Source organism: Mauremys mutica, chromosome 2, assembly GCF_020497125.1.
Source record: "Mauremys mutica isolate MM-2020 ecotype Southern chromosome 2, ASM2049712v1, whole genome shotgun sequence".
Lineage (NCBI taxonomy): Eukaryota > Metazoa > Chordata > Testudines > Geoemydidae > Mauremys > Mauremys mutica.
In genome coordinates, this window is record NC_059073.1 from 177620285 (window position 1) to 177642791 (window position 22507).

The 22507-nt window shown below is 41.6% G+C and overlaps 1 protein-coding gene across 1 annotated transcript in view; it reads left to right on the forward strand.

Moving 5' to 3' along the window:
* LOC123363758 overlaps positions 1–22507 on the forward strand; it is a 66488-nt gene that overhangs the window by 43453 nt on the left and 528 nt on the right. The window contains exons 12-16 of the mRNA XM_045005102.1: positions 512–557; positions 11246–11317; positions 18946–19053; positions 20176–20272; positions 21409–21846. Of these exons, the coding sequence (XP_044861037.1) occupies positions 512–557; positions 11246–11317; positions 18946–19053; positions 20176–20272; positions 21409–21846 (761 nt within the window). The remainder of the gene's footprint in view (positions 1–511; positions 558–11245; positions 11318–18945; positions 19054–20175; positions 20273–21408; positions 21847–22507) is intronic.

A 22507-nucleotide genomic window follows, 5' to 3' on the forward strand; every position in this document is an offset into this window, starting at 1 on the left:
TAATTTTGCAATTCCTAGCATATCATAACTTTAATAGCAAGTTAGGAAGTATGAAGTTCAGATAGATATTAGACTTGATTCGTTAGGGAAGGGAAAGACAGAAATAAGTCCCAAATGTCATTTTGAATTTCCTTTTATTTTTCTCAGTTTGTGTCATGTTCTTAGCATTCTTGCTGTACAAGACACAAAGATTAAGACAATCTCTGCCCAGTCTAAAAGAAGCCAGGATGCACTGTCTTTTTCTATTACTTATTATTTTATTTATTAATTTTATTATGAATTCACAAACTGTGGGTGCCACACAAAGAGGGGTTTGAATGAGGAGAGCGGTAGATTTGTGAATTGTAATTAGGAGAACATTCCATATTTATGGGACAAACAGTGTTACATTGAAAGCAGGCTTTTGTATTCACTGTCTTCACAGTAATTTTATTGAGTGATTGATTACACTTCTTCTGTAAATCAGCTAGTCATATATATATTTATATGTGTATACTCTATATTTCAAAAGGTGTGATGACGGCAAACAATCAAAAGGTGAAGACAAGGAAATCCAGGTGAGTATTTGATCTATCAGACTATTGTTCCAGTTAAAAATAATCCTTTATTTCCTTTTAAGTTTTTTCTTTGACTATGATGGATAAGAATGTTTCAGACCTGTATTCTGGCATATGCAATAGCAGCAAGTTACATTAAGCCAGTAACTCTTATGGAAAAACATTTTATTTTTATATTTTGTCATAGGCCTTACTATTTCCCCTATAATACATACAAATTTCTGTTGCAGACATCTGCAATAGTAAAAATGCTCCAGTATGAATGTACACTATAACTAGAGTTAACAGAATGGTTTCATTTTAGTTACCTAAATTGGGGTGCCCAACCTACGGCCTGTGGGCCGTAAATGGCCCACCTGAGCATTTCATAAGGCCCGTAGCCTGCTTCAACACAATATACTAACGGCCGATTCATTATCGTTTTGTCATCATCTTTACATCATTTTAGTTTACACAAGTGTGTAAATAGACATTACTCTACATAGGTTGTTTGTATCTAAATACATACGAAACAAGCTGAACTTAAAATATGAATCAATACAGGTGACTTTAAATCTCATTATATATGTAGAATCTGTTTGGCCCACACAAGGTTGTGCTTAGATTTATGTGGCCCTCCTGCGTAATAGGGTTGGGCACCACTGACCTGAATCATACAAACAAGTGTCAAAGTTAGACTCAGGACTCACAGTTTGTCAGACCACTCTGTTTTATTAGCACAGCGCTGTGCTAATAACACCCAGATAATGTGAGCACCATGCAAGACACAAACTACCTTATTTATACAGATAAAAGGGCGAGAACTTAACAAGATAACAAAGGAAGCGGAATCTGATAAGTTTACCTGGGCTAGGCATGCATATCTTATTTCCTTACTAACTATTACTGATCTTCTGTTAATGTTTTGACATTAGCACCATTGTTTATGCCTAATGTTTCTTTTCCTGGCACCTGTATTTCAACATTTCTTATTTCTGCTTAAAGGTACATACGTTTCTTTAATCCATTCTTATTTTTACAACATTCTACTTTCTCAATCCCTCCTTTTGGTCAAGCTTTCGCTATGACCAACATTTTACTGGGTTCCACATATTAACCTGTTTTTTATCTCTTTGTTCATCAGCGATATTCAAAATCATCCTATTAGCACTCTGTTTACACAATTTTGGATACAAGAGGAGACTGACTGAAAACATACAAAAATTATTAGGATTCCAAACAGGATAGTCAGGGCTCCCTGAAACAACCAGTTTCTTATGCCAGAGAAATTGAACAGGTTACTTAGCCACTTCCATAAAGAACTCGGCTCTTTGTGGGGAAGATATGCGATTTGTTCTAAGTGGCTAGCGCGATCTGTTACCTCGTTGGTGTTGTTTTCCAATGAGAGCATAGTACCCTCCTTTGGCCGCCAGCACTGTGTTCAATGCCTGATGGTTTTGGAGGGCCATCTGTCGGATCGCCCCTGTTGCTTTGGCCAGGGCTTCTAAACTTTCTCCAATTTTATTTGCCATTATTTTAACTACTGCTTGTAACCTCAGGAGCCTTTTTGCATGGTGTATTACTCCCCCAAGTGGGATAAAGGAACTGCCAATAGTCTCTTCCCAGGTGTCATTGCTGTTCCATATTGTGTTAAACGGACGAGGTCCTCCAGTGAGGTCTGAGGAATTGAGTGGGATAGTCAGGACAGGAACACCAGTTTGAGAGTGGGCTGGGATGTGGCTGCAGACCCAGCATTTAGAAATATTAGGAGTCTGAGCTATCCACACTTGCTGCTGAATAAAAGAATTGTCATTGTGGATTCCCCAGACCTTAAGACACCAGCAGCTGAGGAACAGGCGCCACCAGAGGCGCATGTTAGAGGCAGGGCCCTTCTGGTTCTGACAACCTCAACTGAGGGAACCACAGTCACAGTTTTACGTCCACCAGGCAGCAGGCGCTAGGCTCACTGCTGCTTCTTGGGCCTTGCTTTAGGTCATTGTCTGCTTCTGGCAACCCTTACGAGAGCGTAGATTGTAAGGTATTGCAGGCTGTTCCTCTATGTCATCTTCTGGAGTCAAAATTGACTCTGCGTGGTCCTGAGGTGGTGATTGGTTCGCTGGGGGTGGCGCATTCTTACACTGCGAAGCATATATCCACTCTGCTGCAATGCGAGACAGTTTAACAGCCGTCTGACTAGTAAGCAGTACCTGATGATTCTTTGATTTTTTTTTTTTTTAAGTCTCTTTGCTTCTTTCCTTGACTCTGGCTATAACAATGGCCTTCACACCTTATCTTTCCCTGATGTATATATTTCTCATTCACACAAACAGATTGAGAATACAAACAGCAGTATTTTATATCGAGCAAAAAGGCATTGCAAATTAAACCTTGCTAAGTTTTACAATTAATAACCAAGACAATTTACATTGAGACCCAGGCCTTCAATGTTTCTTTAATTTACTTAACATAGCCACAATAGAGAATCCTGTCTCTTACTAACTAAATCTTAAAACAAAGAAATGTATATTTAACTGGAGTGCCTAATTTGTAATACATATAGGAAACCATAGTAGACATTATAACACATCCTAAAACAAAAGGGTGGCCATAATCATTTATAAGGATTGTTCTGGTCTGTCATTCCTTTCTGCTATTCAAAAAGGGTGGCTGACAGGATGAAATCAAATCATACATTAATTCTCATAGTACATTATAAAATCCAGCTCCTACATATCCCCCTTTTGACACTAAGATTATTAATCGCCAGTGTCACTTCTTATTTAGTCCGCGTAATAGAAAATAATGGGAGGTGATTTGGGCCTGTGGCTTTAGCTTTGCATACATTTGTTTTATCCAACAGCACATTTCAAACATTTCAATTAAACACATACAATTTAAAACCAAAAACAATTAGGGGTAGTATCATTAGTACGCCAATAGTTGTGAGAGACTATTCAGAAAATATGTTATACCAATGGTAAGCTGTTAGGTCTTTCTGCAGTGGCAATTCTTAACATGTCCCTGTAAGCTGGCGCGTCGGGGCTCAACCCTCCTGCTGGGCCGGAGGGGAGCCACACCGACTCGCTCCTTGTCCCCTCTACGTGGGAAGTCCAGACCCTCTGGAGCAGGGGGGCTGGATAACAGCAAAAAGTCTCAATATGAGTCCAGTCCCTCTGGAGCCGGGGGGCTGGATAACGGCAATCAGTCTCAATATAAGTCCAGTCCCTCTGGAGCAGGGGGGCTGGATAACGGCAATCAGTCTCAATATGAGTCCAGGTCCAGACCCTCAGGCAGGGGCCGCACAAGGCACACAGTCACTAAGTATACGCCCCGGCCCTCAGTTAGGGCGGGCAGCCGGACAGCAGTCCTTGGGCTCAGACCTCTGGAGCAGGGGCTGAGCAACAGCAAAGTCACTATAGGCTCAGGCCTCTGGAGCAGGGGCTGAGCAACAGCAAAGTCACTATAGGCTCAGGCCTCTGGAGCAGGGGCTGAGCAACAGCAAAGTCACTATAGGCTCAGGCCTCTGGAGCAGGGGCTGAGCAACAGCAAAGTCACTATAGGCTCAGGCCTCTGGAGCAGGGGCTGAGCAACAGCAAAGTCACTATAGGCTCAGGCCTCTGGAGCAGGGGCTGAGCAACAGCAAAGTCACTATAGGCTCAGGCCTCTGGAGCAGGGGCTGAGCAACAGCAAAGTCACTATAGGCTCAGGCCTCTGGAGCAGGGGCTGAGCAACAGCAAAGTCACTATAGGCTCAGGCCTCTGGAGCAGGGGCTGAGCAACAGCAAAGTCACTATAGGCTCAGGCCTCTGGAGCAGAGGCTGAGCAACAGCAAAGTCAATATAGGCTCAGGCCTCTGGAGCAGGGGCTGAGCAACAGCAAAGTCAATTGCAGGCTTCCGTGCCTGAGCGCTGAGGTGAGGGGGAAACTGCCACCCACGAGTGGGGTGGCAGGGGGAACACAGGCCCGCCCACTCCACTGTGTTCCAGCCCGGGGCCCTAGTAGCGGCTCTCACGGCCGCTGGTCAGTGGGGTCCTGACCGCAACACACTGACATGGGGACCTCAGTGTCCGTAGCCTGACAGGGGTCGGCTATCCCCGGGCTACACTCCATATCCCCCTCGGGGCCTACCTGCACACTTGTATTCGGTTCGGGCCAGCCAAAGGTCCTCGGCTCCTCCGGGTCTGGGCTTGGGGGGAGGTCTGGTAGTGCCTCCGGAAAGTCCGGCCAGGCCTGCTCCGGCGGTTCCTCCGGGAAGCAGGGCCGGGGAAGCCCCGGCGGCTCCTCTTTGGGGGGGGCGCAGGGGCGGTCCGGCGGCTCGTCCCAGTACCTGTCACGGGGCGGCTCGGGCGGCTCCTCCTCCTCGTAGTGGGCGCGGGGAAGCGGAGGCCAGTCTGGGCAGCTGCCTTGGTTCCTAGAAGGCTCCCGGTCAGGAGCTCCCGCCGGCACGTCTGCTCCCGGCGGCTGCTGGCTCCTGACTGAGCTCTGGCGTCTTCCTTTTATACTTCCTGTCCCGCCCCTTGACTTCCGGGGGGCGGGGACAGGAAGTGGTGTCTCAGCCCACTTGGGCGTCTGGCAAGAAGCTCCCTCTGCTGGGCCGGAGGGGAACCACACCGACTCGCTACAGTCCCCATTTGTGTGTATAATATGAATGGTTCCGTTTCCCACTTTTTTTCCTAGAAACTATGTTCCTTTTTACCTTTAACAGATGATTGGTAACTTTTTGCCATTTAATGCCAAGATTGATAAGAGAACTCAGCTAAATCAGTGCTTACAGTAAGCTGAGACTTTTTGTTGTTGTTGTGGCAAATAGTATAAGTTATTACTGGTAAACACAGTACTTACATTACATTTACATTTGTCTTCTGGTGGGTTGCTAACACTTTTATCCTTTTAAAACACTTTTCCCCAAGAATTAATACATACACATAGCCCATTATACAGTACTTTGGTCTCATAATTCATTTGATCCCATATACAGGATTCTAGTGAGATATCTTTACTACAGGGCTTTGGAGCAACAGGCATGGATAAGCATACCCACTTTTGAGGAGTCCACTTGGTACAACCTCTAGTGTCCAATAGTTTCCCTTCCTCCTCAGCCCACTGGCTTGAGGTCTGGGGTAGCCAGAAGGATCCCAGGTGCAATCTGGGGAGTGGGCTAACTTTCCATATCTTTGCTTCCAGAGCCTGTTGGTGTGTGATTTTAACAACAATTTCTTCACTTAACAAATTTTGTCTCACCGTACTGGAGACATACTGCATCCATTTATATTGATAGGTATTAAACAATTATCTTTTTCTTTGCTTTAACAGATGTATCAAAACCTTAATATTCTCTGATATTACCCAAAACATCTTATGTTCTAAATATCTGCATTTCAGTACATTCCATAGCTATCGCAGTATGGTTTTTTTTGGTTTGTTTTACTTTCATTTGTTTTTGTAATAGGTTGTTCTGTAGCTGGTATTAGCTTTTTCTGAAAGACAAAAATAACATTTTTCTACCCCTTTTGGGGTGGCATTGATTATTGCTTAAAGATTCCATTCTTTTACAAATACCCTTGCTGATTGCAGGCAAAACAAAGGAATTACCCCCATATTTTCCTGTGTTTTTTGTTCTATAGGCAGGCCAGGTTTTAATGGCTTCTACTTTTTAAAGGTTATGGGGAAATTATCCCACTGTTTAGTCATTAAATCCATGAGGTGGTGTACCTTAGTTTTTCCTCTTATATAGCAGACCAAGTTTGTAATGTTTTTCCTGCTGCGTTAAGCTTTAAGTTTATGCACAGGTAATAGCTGAGACGCATCAGGTACGTTTCTTATTTGCAGCTTCTTTTGTGCTGGCAGTTATCTCCTTTCTTTATCAGTTAGGTAATTTGCATCAACACAGGCTTGGCTTTTTGGATTCAAAGCCATCAGCAGAGCTCAGAGACTCTGGGCTTGGCTAAACTGGAGAGTTGCAGCGCTGGTGGAGGCTTTACAGCGCTGCAACTTAGTAACTGTCCACACCTGCAAGGCACATCCAGCGCTCCAACTCCCTGGCTGCAGCGCTGGCTGTACACCTGGTCTGGTTGGGGTATAACAAGTGCAGCGCTGCATCACCAGCTGCATGACTCGTCAAGTGTGGCCACACACCAGCGCTGTTGTTGGCCTCCAGGGTATTAGGAGATATCCCAGAATGCTTTTAACTAAATTACTCTCTTTGTTTTGTTATGATGCCACTCTTTGTTTTGTTGTGAACTCGGGGCTCCGGGAGCTGCTTATCTAAAAAACAAACACAGCTCTTGTTTGCTGTGATCAATCTGTAACTGACTGAACAATCAATTGAGATAACCCACTACCTTGCTGTGAATGAGGCAGGCAGGGGGATGAATGTCTACAGCTAGTGTTTGCTTGAGGAGAGAAACAGCGGGAGAGGTGGGGGAGTTGGAGCAGCTGCTTATCTGGTCTGCAGGCTATTTGCAGTTAAGAGTTAATGAGGGGTCGAGGAAATGTTCAGATTTTGAAAGGCAGGGAGCTGACACACACTGTTGGCTCCAAAAATCCACTCTCTCTCTCTCCCCCGCTCCCTGTCACACTCCACCCCACCCCCCTCTTTTGAAAAGCACGTTGCTGCCACTTGAACGCTGGGATAGCTGCCCATAATGCACCACTCCCAACAGCGCTGCAAATGTGACCACACTGCAGGGCTGGTAGCTGTGAGTGTGGCCACACACCAGCGCTTTCCCTACACAGCTGTACGAACACAGCTGTAACTTCCAGCACTGCACATCTGCAAGTGTAGCCAAGCCCTCTGTCTTAACAAACAGAGATCTGAAAAAGAAAACACAGCCTATTGTGGCTCTTTTTGGAGCCTTAATAGAATTTTAATTCAGCAACATGTTTCATTTGCATTTCTTTTACCCCTTTCTACAATATACACTGCACATGTCCTAGGGAAAATGCACATTCCTTCTATACTATAACGTTAAAAAAAAATTAGCCATATCAATTTTTACATAAGGTGTAACTGTTTCTTTTGTTCTTACAGAGTTTTTATGTACCCTTATCAAAGTGACAGTCTGATTACACAGAGCCATTTTAAGGCTCAGTGTTTTTAACATTGCTTCTTTTTGTTTTCTGCACCTCACCTCTGCTGTTGTTTCAGAGGGGCACTGTTAATTTTTTATTCTTTCACTATAGCTTTCATCTGCTATTGTTACAAAAAAAAAACCAACCAACCAAACAAAAAGACTGCAGAATCTCTCCCTATTCTCCTGATTTTTACTGCCCTATTGCAGCCATGACTTGGTTTTTATTTAAAAACATTTTAAATTTTATAAAGAATCAAGTTACCCCTTAAGGGTTAAATGCTAAATCCCAAAGCTGCTTCTTCCTCTTATTCACTCCCAGTGGAGCATAAGGCGTCAACCATTCTCCTCCATTCATTTCGTTCTTGAGCGAGGCAGCAAATTTCATCCCACTGCATTCCCATGCCTTTCATTTCCTCTTCAATGGTCCTTCGCCACGTCCCCAATGGTCTACCTCTCCTCCTTCTTCCTTGTGGTGTCCATCGTAGGGCAATATGAGGGTGTCTATCAGCACCCATTCTCAACACATGCCCCAACCATCTCCATCTTCGTTGTTTGGCTTCATCCACTATGTTGTTAATGCCCGTTAATCGGCTCACTTCAACATTGGTGATACGCTGCGGCCAGTGTATGTTAAGAATTCGCCTAAAGACACCTTCCTTCAAAACCCCAAAGCCGACTTTCTATCTTCTTGTTGGTCCTCCATGTTTCCGCCGCATAAAGCAACACAGAGCGGACGTTCGACCTGTAGATCTCTACCTTGGTTTTCATTTGCAAGATGGCCGACCTCCAAATGTTCTGAAGTCTATAGAATGCAGTTGCTGCAAGACCGATTCTGGTAGATATCTCCTTCTGAATATTACCATCAGCCGATATGTAACTACCAAGATATTTAAAATCGTTCACCTCCTCCAATTCTACGTCACATACTACTGTCGTCGTCGAGCTGGCTGTTTTTACTTTCATTGTTTTGCTCTTACCGGCGTGGATATTAAGTCCCACGCACCTTGCTGCTCTACCTACTCTATCAGTCTTCTCTTGGAGGTCCATCTGAGAGCTTGAAATCAGGGCGATGTCATCCGCAAAGTCACAATCTTCAATATGACCAGAGGGTCCCCATGCGATCCCTCTTGGCCTATCTTCGGTGGCTTTCCGCATCACCCAGTCTATAACCACAAGAAATAGGATGGGCGAAATAACACATCCTTGTCTAACTCCCGTTCTCACATGGAACCACTCGCTCCGCTGTCCTTCATGGCGAACACAACACTTATTATCAGCATACATATCTTTGAGGATGTTGTTAACTTTCGGAGGGAATCCATATGTTTTTAGGATATTCCAGAGAGATGGATGGTGGACGCTATCAAATGCCTTCTCGAAATCAAGGTAGTTAATGAACAGTGGCTAAACAACAAAATTACCTGTGTTTTGCAAAAGGGTTCATCAGTTTTGCAACTTTGAATTAAAGAGTCAAATGAATTTTTGGTGGCATTAAAAATAAAAACAAAACCAATTTATCTCACTCCTACAAAACAGGAGTTTTACAAACCAGATGTGCTGGTTTAGATTCTTAGAACTTTACATATTTTCACAGACAAATAGATACATACTCATTTTCTTTTCCTTAACATTCCTTTACACTGCTTTGTTTTTACATAGCTGTACATATATTTGGATTATTTACAGGCATTCTTCTGGAAAAGGGCCCATTTTCCCTTCAGAATGGCTGCAAAGAAACCAAGAATTCTCTCTCTTTAACATGGTTCTTTTTAACATTTTCACAAAGTTTAACTGCTTAATTCTCTCCAGCCTCTGTAGAGTTAACTTTTCACTCTCTTTTCTTAAATCACTTGTTTATCTCCCAAAATGACACCTTTATCAACTCAGAGTTCACCATTTTAAGTATTGTTCCAGGGGTTCATGCCTGCACTTCCTGCTTTTCTTACTCCTGACACTATGCCCTTAGGGCTTTCAACCTGTTTTTCAATTTCTTTATCTGTTGATTGCCTGCTTGTCTGGGCCCGATCCTGCTTTTTCCAATGAACCGTTTGTGAGTGATATTGTGGTCATTTCACAATTTTGAAAGAAATGTTTAAGGAAAGGGACCAGGAAGGGTAGGGGCTAGTTGAGGAGCCCACCCTCTTTGCTGAATTGGTAGTGGAACACTAAAGAATCAGTTTTTGAGGCAGACAACAAAGGGGAACAGAACAAGGGGCTTTTTGTCATTTTTACAATGAGATGGGAGTATTAAGGGGGTTGGATCGATCCAGGGTTGGAGAACGGGGTAAAGGGGAGCGCTCAGTCTGGTGGTGGGAGAGGAGGCTTTTAATAAAGCTTTTTACTTATTATTTCAATATTTGGGAGAGGTGAGTTTTGATTTTGTCCACTTATGATTTGCCTCTTCCCACCACTGCATGAAACAATTAACTTCTCCTTTAGCCAATTTAGTTGTAGGTTGGCCGAGTTTGTCCTTTAAGACGTCCACTCAGTCTTTGTTCCAAGATTTTAACAGTGGCCACTGAGTTTTGGGATCCCCCTGAGTTAGCCTAGACCATTTTTCCAGAAATTTACAGGAGTCCGGACCCTTCTTACAGGAGTCTGAACCCATCCTAAATACATAAAATGAGCCGGCGTTCGTTTAGGGAACTGTCCCGACTTAGACATCTGGTTACCCATACAGGAGGACTTCACACACCAATCGCACAAGAAGGAAATTCGGGTTCATCAGAGCGATGCCGGTGCAACACACAAAAGGAGCCCACAGGCTACTGCCTCAATCGCCCTTGCTTTCACACCAAGGGTTTTACCCAATGTGCAGTGCGGCTGCGATTGTGCAGATTCCACTCACTCGGACCGCGGGGACAGAAACCCCTTGGTCGGCCAATCCCCAGACGGAGACGGCACCCAGACTTAAACACTCCACAGGAGGACGGATAGACACAGAGACAGGACAGTCCTCAGTCCGGACAAAACACAGAAATAATTACCTGACCAGATTCCTGATGTCAGATCCCGGGATCCCTACCAGAACAGAGTGGGAACCAACAGGTTCGATGGCGTAGAATTCACTGTGGTCGTGCGCCTTTCCGTTCTGGTGGAGGACCGCTCGGGCCAAATGCCCAGGTGCTGGCTGCCATGGTCGTCCTACAAAAACGGTCAGGAATCACACAGCCCCAGTGAAGACGGTTGCCATCTCGATGGAACCTCCAAATTGTCAAAGTTAGACTCAGGACTCACAGTTTGTCAGACCACTCTGTTTTATTAGCACAGCGCTGTGCTAATAACACCCAGATAATGTGAGCACCATGCAAGACACAAACTATCTTATTTATACAGATAAAAGGGCGAGAACTTAACAAGATAACAAAGGAAGCAGAATCTGATAAGTTTACCTGGGCTAGGCATGCATATCTTATTTCCTTACTAACTATTACCGATCTTCTGTTTAATGTTTTGCCATTAGCACCATTGTTTATGCCTAATGTTTCTTTTCCTGGCACCTATATTTCAACATTTCTTATTTCTGCTTAAAGGTACATACAACATTTCTTTAATTCATTCTTATTTTTACAATATAATTCATTCTACTTTCACACAAGAAATCTTCAGGGTGTTTTTATATCTATTTTTTTTACAGGATAAAGAGAAAGATGATGATGAAATAAAATCTGAAGAATTCACTAGCCATAAAGAACTACTAGGATATTTGGTAGGTGTTAAATTTATGTTGAGCCAAGTTTGATGGAAAATTTAATGAAATATTTAATGTAGTTTATAGTTGATTAAGACTGTGGTCAAAAAGCAGAAGATATATTGAATGTAAAACATAGGTAGTCTGTTAATTAAAAATACTTCTTTTATGTATGATGGTTCCACCTGGAACAAAAGTTTGGATTGGGAGTCTAATGGGAAGAAAATCTAAGGGAAAATGTACTTCAGGAGTGTTGGCAGTTTCTCGGAGACCATATCAAAGGCACAACAGCAAACTATCTCAAAGTGAAGGAAAGATGGGAAGAATAGTAAGAGGCCAATATGGCTGCATGACGCACTCTTTAATAGCGTGAAAATAAAAAAAGAATCCTATAAAAAGTGAAAACGTGGACAGATTGCTAAAGATAAGCACAAAAGAATAGTACAAGCATATAGGGACAAAATCAAGAAGGCTAACGCACAAAATGAGTTATATCTAGCAAGGGACATAAAAGGAAATAAGAAGAGGGTCCATAAATACATTAGGAGGAAGAGAGAAGAAGGAAAGAATAGGTCCACTTAGTGGGGAAGGAGAACAAATAATGGACAACATCAAGCGGGCCGAGGTGTTTAATGCCTGCTATTTCGCTTCAGTCCTCACTGAAAAGGTTAATTGTGACTTGATGATTAACACAATTAATATTAACAAGAGGGAAGGAACATAAGCCAGAATATGGAAAGAACAGGTTAAAAAAATGAGATACATTAGATGTGTTCAAGACAGCAGGGCTGTTGTATTAATTTAAATGGAATAAGTGGGCCAAAAGAGTCAAAGGTTAACATGACCCTGTCACTATCCAACAATAAACAGTGTTAAACCCTGTTTGGGGTTTGGTATACAGAGAACTCAGCTTGCTTAATACCATGGCAAGCACACCAAAATGGCAGATGAAATTTAATGTTGATAAATGCAAAATAATGCACAATGGAAAACATAATCCCAACTATACATATAAATGATGGGGTGTAAATTAGCTGTTACAACTCAAGAAAAAGATCTTGGAGTCATTGAGTCATTGTGGATAGTTCTCTGAAAACATCCACTGAATGTTCAGCAGCAGTCAAAATGCAAACAGAATGTTGGGAATCATTAAGAAAAGGGATAGATAATAAGACAGAAAATATCATATTGCCTCTATATAAATCATGGTATGCCCCATCTTGAATACTGCGGGCAGATGTGGGCGCCCATCTCAAAAAAAAAAATATTGGAATTGGAAAAGGTTCAGAAAAGAGCAACAAAAGTGATTAGGCATATGGAACAACTTCCATATGAGGAGAGATTAATAAGACTGGGATTTTTTAGCTTGGAAAAGAGACAACTAAGGAGGGGATACGATATAGGTCTACAAAGTCATGACTGGTGTGGAGAAAGTAAATAAGGAAGTGTTGTTGACTACTTCTCATAATACAAGAACTAGGGGTCACAAATGAAATTAATAGGCAGCAAGTTTAAAACAAACAAAAGGAATTATTTCTTCGCACAGTCAACCTGCGGAACTCTTTGCCAGAGGATTTTGTGAAGGCCAATTCTATAACAGGGTTAAAAAAAAAAAAAGTTAAATTCATGGAGGATAGGTCCATCAATGGCAATTAGCCAGGATGGGCAGGGATGGTGTTCCCTAGCCTCTTTTTGCCAGAAGCTGGAGATGGGCGACGGGGGATGGATCACTTGATGGTTACTTGTTCTGTTCATTCCCTCTGGGGCACCTGACATTTGCCACTGTCAGAAGACAGGATACTGGGCTAGATGGACCTTTTGGTCTGCACCAGTATGGTCGTTCTTATTTTTTTTAACAGTTTATTAAAGATAAAGAAGAAAAGAAACATTAAAGCATTTGCAATGTAAAATATTAAATAAAGTTTTTGTTTTAAAACAATCCCTCTTCCCTTTAGCTGAAGAGAGTTTTTAGAAAGAAAACCCCTTTGTTTGACAGTTTTTTACATGGTATTAAAGATGGCAGTAGCTATTGAGATAGCTTGGAGCTGCTGTTGCTGAGGTCTGATCTCTTTTCCTAGAAGACAAAACAAGACAAACGCATACCAGAGGGGATAGAAGTGAACTACAAAGATAGGAAATGCAGCTTCTGTCTCTGATGTTGACTCTCACACTTGCAGCCTTACTGCTGGAAAAACACAGACATGGCACATGGTCTTATTAGCCACTCCAAAATCTGTAAAAGTGTTCCAGCATCAAGCTGTTTAAGAGGGAGCTAAAAGTGATGCCCTCAGGTCACAGGCTCACAACAGTGTTGTAAAATATGCAGTCCTGGCTGGCTGAGCCAGATTCTTTTATTAAACAGAAGATAAAAAGAGAATGATAGGAAAGAGAATTAATAAGGTGGTGAAGAAGAAGGTCATGCTGGCAGGGTGGGGGGGTGTGACAAAGTCACATCCCAGATGTTGTTTGGGATTTAGCTAGAACCAGTGGAAGTGACAATGTCATCTGGGTCTCTCTCTTGGCTTGGTCTGATCAGGATATTTCTCTGGATTAGGATAGCGATGGTACAATGGTGTCATGCTGGATCTCAAGGTCCCAGGAGATGATGGGGCATAGCAGTCATGATGAAGTCACTCCTTCTCCCACTTTCAGTCAGTCAGTCAGTCTCAGTAGCCAGCTTTTCCACTAGTGTCTCTTCTTGAGGACCCCAAAAGGGAGTGATGGTCAGGATAACCACATCCCTTCATTATTTTGTTTACCACTTTCGCCTAGTTTTTGACACACCAGTTTTGGTTCACCAATTTTTCAGTCCCACACTTTTCTTGTTCACCCAGCATGATCTTAACACAGTCCTTGAGTTGTATCAGTAGGGCTTTTTTGTGTGTGGGGGGGAGGCAGGGGGGCAGGAACTAATTCAGTCTCTGTCTTGCTTTTTTGTCTTTTCCCATCAACATTTGGTAAAGGTTATTGTGACATTTTATGAATGTTACTTTTTGTAGTGGAGCTCACAATTAGGATAAATTTGTAGGCCCAATTATCACAATAGACCTGATTAAATTAACTCTAAAGGTACTTAAGAATCTAGCTAAAGCAATCACAGAACTATTAGTAATTATCTTTGAAAACTCATGGAGGATGGGTGAGAACCTGGGGAATTATAGACCAGTCAGCCTAACTTTGATACCTGGAAAGATATTGGAAGAAATTATTAAACAATTAATATGTAAGCACCTAGAGGATAACAGGATGATAAATTATAGTCAATACGGATTTGTCAAAAATGGCTCATACCAAACTAACCTAATTTCCTTCTTGGACAGGTTTACTGCCCTAATGGATGGGGGAAGCATTAAATATGAGATCTTGATTTTTAGTAAAGCTTTTGACACAGTCCCACATGACATTCTCACATGCAAACTAGGGAAGTGTGGTCTAGATGAAATTACTATAAAGTGGGTGCACAACTGGTTGAAAAGCTGTGCTCAGAGTAGTTATCAATGGTTCATTGTCAAGATGGGATGATATATCAAGTGGGGGTTCCTGCAGGAATCTGTCATGGATTCAGTGCTATTCAGTATTTTCATTAATTATTTGGATAATGTACTGAGAGTACACTTATAAAATATGCAGATGACACCGAGATGGGAGAGATTGCAAGCACTTCAGCAGACAGGAGTAGAATTCAAAATGACTTTGATAAATTGTAGAATTAGTCTGAAATCAACAAGATGAAATTCAATAAAGACAAGTACGAAGTATTTTACTTAAGGAAAAATCAAATGCACAAATACAAAATGGGGAACAACTGGCTAGGGAACAGTACTTCTGAAAAGGATCTTGAGATTATAGTGGATCACAAACTAAATATGAATCAGGGCTGTGATGCAGGTGAGAAAAAGGCAAATATTGTTCTGGGGTGTATTAACAGGAATATAATGGTATGTAAGATGCAGGAGGTAAATGTTCCACTCCATTTGGCACTGGTGAGGTTTCGGCTGGAGTACTGTGTCCAGTTTTGGGCATCACAGTTTAGGAAATGTGTGGAGGGAGTCCAAATTGGAGAGAATCCAAAGGCAAGCTATTAAACTGGGTATATTTAATCTTGAGAAAAGAAGACTGAGGGAGGGCCTAATAACAGTGTGCTAAAGGAGTTGGCCGATGAGATTGCAGAGCCATTGGCCATTATCTTTGAAAAATCATGGCGATCGGGGGAGGTCCCGGATGACTGGAAAAAAGCTAATGTAGTGCCCATCTTTAAAAAAGGGAAGAAGGAAGATCCAGGGAACTACAGGCCAGTCAGTCTCACCTCCGTCCCTGGAAAAATCATGGAACAGGTCCTCAAGGAATCAATTCTGAACCACTTAAAGGAGGGGAAAGTGATCAGGAACAGTCAGCATGGATTCACCAAGGGCAAGTCATGCCTGATTAACCTAATTGCCTTCTATGATGAGATAACCGGCTCTGTGGATGAGGGGAAAGTAGTGGATGTGCTATTTCTGGACTTTAGCAAAGCTTTTGATACAGTCTCCCACAGTATTCTTGCCAGCAAGTTAAAGAAGTATGGGCTGGATGAATGGACGGTAAGATGGATAGAAAACTGGCTAGATGGTCGGGCTCAACGGGTAGTGATCAATGGTTCCATGTCTAGTTGGCAGCCGGTATCAAGTGGAGTGCCCCAAGGGTCGGTGCTGGGGCTGGTTTTGTTCAATATCTTCATTAATGATCTGGAGGATGGTGTGGACTGCACCCTTAGCAAGTTTGCAGATGACACTAAACTGGGAGGAGTGGTTGATACGCTGGAGGGTAGGGATAGGATACAGAGGGACCTAGACAAATTGGAGGGTTGGGCCAAAAGAAATATGATGAGGTTCAACAAGGACAAGTGCAGAGTCCTGCACTTAGGACGGAAGAATCCCATGCACTGCTACAGACTAGGGACCGAATGGCTGGGAAGCAGTTCTGCAGAAAAGGACCTAGGGGTTACGGTGGACGAAAAGCTGAATATGAGTCAACAGTGTGCCCTTGTTGCCAAGAAGGCTAATGGCATTTTGGGTTGTATAAGTAGGGGCATTTCCAGCAGATCGAGGGATGTGATCATTCCCCTCTATTCAGCACTGGTGAGGCCTCATTTGGAGCACTGTGTCCAGTTTTGGGCCCCACACTACAAGAAGGATGTGGATAAATTGGAGAGAGTCCAGCGGAGGGCAACAAAAATGATTAGTGGGCTGGAGCACATGACTTATGAGGAGAGGCTGAGGGAACTGGGATTGTTTAGCCTGCAGAAGAGAAGAATGAGGGGGGATTTGATAGCTGCTTTCAACTACCTGAAAGGGGGTTCCAAAGAGGATGGATCTAGACTGTTGTCAGTGGTAGAAGATGACAGAACAAGGAGTAATGGCCTCAAGTTGCAGAGGGGGAGGTTTAGGTTGGACATTAGGAAAAACTTTACCACTAGTAGGGTGGTGAAGAACTGGAATGGGTTACCTAGGGAGGTGGTGGAATCTCCTTCCTTAGAGGTTTTTAAGGTCAGGCTTGACAAAGCCCTGGCTGGGATGATTTAGTTGGGTTTGGTCCTGCTTTGAGCAGGGGGTTGGACTAGATGACCTCCTGAGGTCCCTTCCAACCCTGAGATTCTATGAACAGTTCTCAAATGTGTTAAGGGCTTAGCAGATATATGTGACAGCTGCTTTCCAGCAGAGCCTGGCCACTTCCTAGTTCGGGATCCTTCCCCTTACCTAGTCAGAAGAAGGGAAATAGAGTCGGAAGGGGGCTGATGTCAGTTGTAGTCTTCTGCTTAGCAGATCTATCGTACATGGGATCAGTCCTGGAATTTGCCTCCTGCACAAGATTATGCAGAAAACTGTCTTCTCTCTGCCCAGTAGCAAGAGAGCATTGGAAAGTAGGCTGTTTAGTGCTCTGCTAGGGGAGCATTGATCTCAGTACCTTATTGTGCTGATCCATTCTTGTATCTGGCATCTGTATCTTATAGTTGGTTTGAATTGCAAGTTTTGGAATTGCTCTTGATGCCCACTGACCATCTTTACTGGAATACTCTGCTGTTTAAATATGAGGCTCTAAATGTTTAGCTTCTTCCATTACAGAATTTCTGTTTTTCTCTGATTCACCCACTGCTGTCTCTCCTTGCTTCCTTGTTGAACTTCAGCTTTCAGTTGTGATTTGTTCAGTCTCCTGTTTGTTAGCATCTGGGCTGAAGATGCACCCATCTCCGTTGTTGAGTTTTAACACTTCAATATGATTGAGTTCCTGTCCCTCTTTACTTGCTTTAGTTAAAATAAGTATGCTTGTTGTTTAGGTAATCTATTTGGGGAAAATATGGACTGCATACATTTTGTGTGATACTCTAGTTCAACTGTGGGTTAGGATCCCAAAGTGGGTTGCGACCTCATATTAAGGAGGTTGCCGGGGCTGGCTTAGACTTGCTGGGGTCCGGGGCCGAAGCTTGAGCCCCACCCCCTGGGGCCAAAACCCGAGGGCTTCAGCCTGGTATGGCGGGGCTCAGGTTACAGGCCCCCTGCCTGGAGCTGAAGCCCTTGGGCTTCTGCTTTGTTCCCTCTGCCCAGAGCAGTGGGACTCGGGCTTTGTCCCCCCGACCCAGGGCAGCGGAGCTCGGGTGGGCTCAGGCTTCGGTCTCGCCTCCTGAAGTCGTTTAGTAATTTTTGTTATCAGAAGTGGGTTGTGATGCAATGAAGTTTGAGAACCCTTGCTCTAGTTTCTTTAGAAGCAAGGAAGAATACAGTGGCTTTCTGTTTTAGAAGAGCTTATCCCATCTTACCTGCCTAGCAAATAATATTTTAATGTGATTTATGATAAGCTTAGTCTTCACTGCCATAATTTCATTAGCTCAAAAAAAAATCCACTGTTTTTAATAATCTATTATCAGGTAGCTTCCCTTTACTAAATATTTACTTTGCATGTTTGTTATTAGCTGCTGTTTTGTTGCTAGGATCCTGTTTGAAAAATAGTGATGCAAACTCAAAAGGAACAAATACTGTTTGTTTTAAAAAGTAATCCCAATTGTCCATTGATAAATTATTTGGTGTATTGGTTACTTTGTGATTACATAGATATTGAGATACTGGCTTTGACCTGTAAAACCTTGAGTGTCTTGGGACCTGCCTCTCTCTGCATGCAATACTGTCTCAGTTGTGATCAGTAAAGGTGCTCAAGCTGGAATCTTCTCAGTTTAGGAGGAGAAGATACTGATAGGGTAGTTTCTGTGGGGGCCCCTAACTTTGGAATTCATGCCTCCCTTGGTCTGAATTTGTTAACCTTTGGGGTTTGCTTCAAGGCTCTTTTATACACTCAAGCTCTTAAGGAAAGCGTCTGAGGCTTAAGTTCACTTTGGGGGTTTTTTTTGTTTGGTTGGTTGGTTTTTGCTATTTGGGGAATGATAAAGCTGCTGAATTTATTGATTCTTGTATGAATATTGCTATGAGAAAATTACATACGTGCGTAACTCCAATGGGTACTCTTAAAGGTGTTTCTATATAAACTGAAATAAAATTTGATGTTACAAGCAAAACAATGAGTAATCTAATAGCTCATCTATGCCATAGATGAAAAGTTAGATTGTCTCCTTCATCTTTTAGAACATGTTTTGATTTTCTACCTTTTTTTTTTTCCAGCAAAGCTTTGAGATACTGAGTGAAGATGATGCATCCTTTATCCTAAAGGTTACACAAACTCTTACGAATGCATTGGTGGAATATCGGCAACAGGGTGCACCAACAAATGTAATTTTGTATATTTTAGTAAATGATTGACTCTGTCTTGACTTCTGTGACCTATAAAGAGTACAGATCAAGTATTCATACTGGAACAGAATGTACATGGGTGCAACCTCCAAGTTTTGTCCATCAGGATTTTGAAAGATTTATAATGAAGACAGTATGAGAAAATCATAGCGTTTCCTGTATAGTTGTAACATTTTTGCTTCCATTCTGTTGCTGACTAGAGGTGGATGAAATATAAAAGTTATGACAATTTGCCTGATTTGGGGGCCATTTTAAAAAAAAGTATTTGAAATTTTGTGCTACATTTTCTTTACTATATCTTATTGAAAGTTTGAAATCCATTTTGGCTCAAAAGTTCATACCTTTAAGTCATACCGTTTGTGGTCCCTAAAAACCACATGGGCTGGAGGATTAAGCATAGCGCTTGAAGCTAGAACATCCTAAATCCTGCTTCTGTCTTTTCCAGTGATTGGCCTTATTAGTGTGTTCTCATATAGTACTTTATACATATTATTAAGTCCCAGTCCTGCAAACATTTAATTATGTGCATAACATTACTCATGTGAGTAATTCCACTGACTTCTGTGGGACTATTTGCATGAGTAAAGTTACACATGTAATTAAGTATTTGCAGGATTGGGTGGAGGTTGGTAAATATATTATTTTCCTCATTTTCTTGTCTGTGTCAAAAGCAGGAATAAAACTCTGATCTTTTGGGCCTCCATCTTGTGCCTAATACATTTGGAAAATTGGGAATTGCAAATTTCCAATAGTATATAAAGCTTTTGCTTTCATGACTGGTGGTTTATGGAGATACGGGCTCTTTAGTGGGTTTTTTGGACTAGCACATAGTGCCTTTTTGTCACTGGACTGGGACTTAATTAGAGCAAATGTTCTGTCCCTAAAAATTTTACTTGCTACTAACTCTAGCATAACAGGTTTTCTAGATATACGTTTTTGGAAACTGTTATTTATTTAATCGGTCAGTGTGGAATTTGTTTTTTTGGTGAAGATACTGTTCCTATTTCTTCTCTCCCGAAGTGTTCTACAGACCTAATTTTAAGAGTTGATTGTTTAAAAAACTTGAAAGAAGTTATGCATGCAGTTTTTTTAAATTTTTAGGACTCTTTAGATTCTGAACCAAATCAAGAAAAAACAATTGAACATTCCACAGAACAATCTGATGCGACTTCGGTGGATATTAGTGACTGTAACACCGGTAAAGTTTTAAGAATTTAAGACTCCATTTCTTTAAATATATTTTAACCCTAATATTGAATTGTGTGAAAACTTCTAGTATTTTTTTTTCTGCTTCACTGAAGCAGAGTTTTGAAATGATCAAGTTCAAGTAATTTAGATTAATGGGCTTCTATTTCTCCACAGATATAGGAAGGCATATCAACCAATCAGAAAATAAAGGCTATTCACCCAATACATTTAAATGTAGAAATTTATAGGACTTTTAAAATTAGATTGTCCCACTGGAAATGAATGGGATTTTCCTGCAAGCACATGCTAGTCTTTAAATGGACAACAATGTATGCAGTCTGAACATTTGCAAGTTAAAATGTTCTAGCTCTTGTTCAATTGATAGAGGCTAATTATTTTAAAAAATTAATGTGCTCAGAAAAGTCTTTATTCCTAAAGAAAGAATGCAAGTTCTGAAGTCTTAAAACTTGAATCAAATTAGGAGAAAATTATGTTTTAAAAAGATTATCTCCAGCATCTAAATGTGCCGGTCTGGAGAGAGGGAAGTATGATTGCACTTCCAGGAGGACTGATGAGACTGGGTCATTGCATGCAAGCAAACAAGTCCATGATTTTTCGTGCCTTATTCCTGATGTAAGAGGATTTCATAGTCAGTCTTTTTTTTCCTTCCTCCTCTCCCCCTTGAAGAGGAACAGTCTAGACTCAGGTCCAGTCTACTCACAGAAATTGCAGAGTTAACTAAATTGATTTCTTAGCCAGCTAAGTTAAATGAGTGCAACCCCCCTTTATCCAGCAGCTGAATACTTTGCAGCTTCTTAGCCTCTGTGGTTCTGCTCCTGATGTATCAGTACAAGAAACCTGCGTCTCTCTAGGGAAGAAGTTCATTCTTGGGACTAACAGGTTCTGTTTTTGTCATACCGTCTGGTTTGATGGGGAACACACTAAAAATATCCAGAAATTCCAGTGCACCTCCTTTCTTTGTAACTTTTTGATAAGGTGACAATATTTCCTAAGAAGCATTGCATCTTAAAATTTCAATTAATATGCCATTAGTGAAACTTGGAACTATCTGCAGTGTATGAAGTTTTGGGACTATGTTTTTTTTTTTTTGTATACATAGTGGAAGTAACTTTTTTTTTCTTGCAGGGTTTTCAGCAAATTATATGTCAGACAAGAGGCAGCATCCTGCCCAACAACCATATGACAGCACAGCAGCAAAGTCTAATGTTAGTGGAACATTCATGAAAAAGGATTCACAATCAGTGAACTTTTCAAAAAACAATGCTACAAATTGGAATCGTGGAACTTTTCAATCCACGTTTACAGTATTAAGTAATGAAGAGTCCTTAGAGTCTGCTTCTGCTACTGAAGAGCAATATCCCTCCTCTTCTCAAAACATGTCTACTAAAAAGTTTTTATCTGCTATTGAGAGAGATGCACCCCAAAACTCTTTATCTGACTCTTTGAGAACATCATATGAAAACGATGTCACTACTGAATTTTTCAATAGTGTAAGAAATATGGATGCTGCCGAGGTTACGGCTACTCTACAGAAAATAGCAGCCACAAATCCAGCCTTCAGAGGTAATCTGCTTGCATCTGTATACCTTAATTTTGTTTGTAGTCATTTTTTTAAATGTTGTTGTTGAAGTGGAGCAGAGCTCTACAGATAAAGTGTATTTTGTGAATTTATTAGGACAGAAGTTGATGAGACAATATTGTCTTCCCTTAGTTCTTAATATTTTCAACTTGCAACTTCATCAGGACCCACACTCTTTCTTAGGATGAAGGTCAAAATGCTTGTTCTCCTCTGAAGATGTCATATGTATCTTAATTTTTATTGCCTTTTGGTATTTTCCTGTTAGCTCTTAGTAATGTTTACAAGTTTTTCCTATCATGAAGATTCAATTGAATAAAATCAAGCATGCCTTCTTTAAAAAAAAAAAAAAAAAAAAAGTGAATCTAGGACCTGTATGGTGGTTCGCATGATGTTGTTTTTAGGGCTTGAGATTTATGGCATGTAAGAAGCCTTTGCTTGTACAATTCTTCGGCCCATGTATACTCATATTCAGTAATATTGTCAGTAAACAGCTCTTAATCAGGAGACAGGTATTTTCTTCTCTCACTATAAGCTCCTGATAAGAGTCCCAGCTTCTGAACTCTCCCATATCTCTACATCCAACTCTTCTGCTGTCCTCCCCCTGACAAGCAGCTTATCCTCATTTCTAAGCCTCAAACACACAAT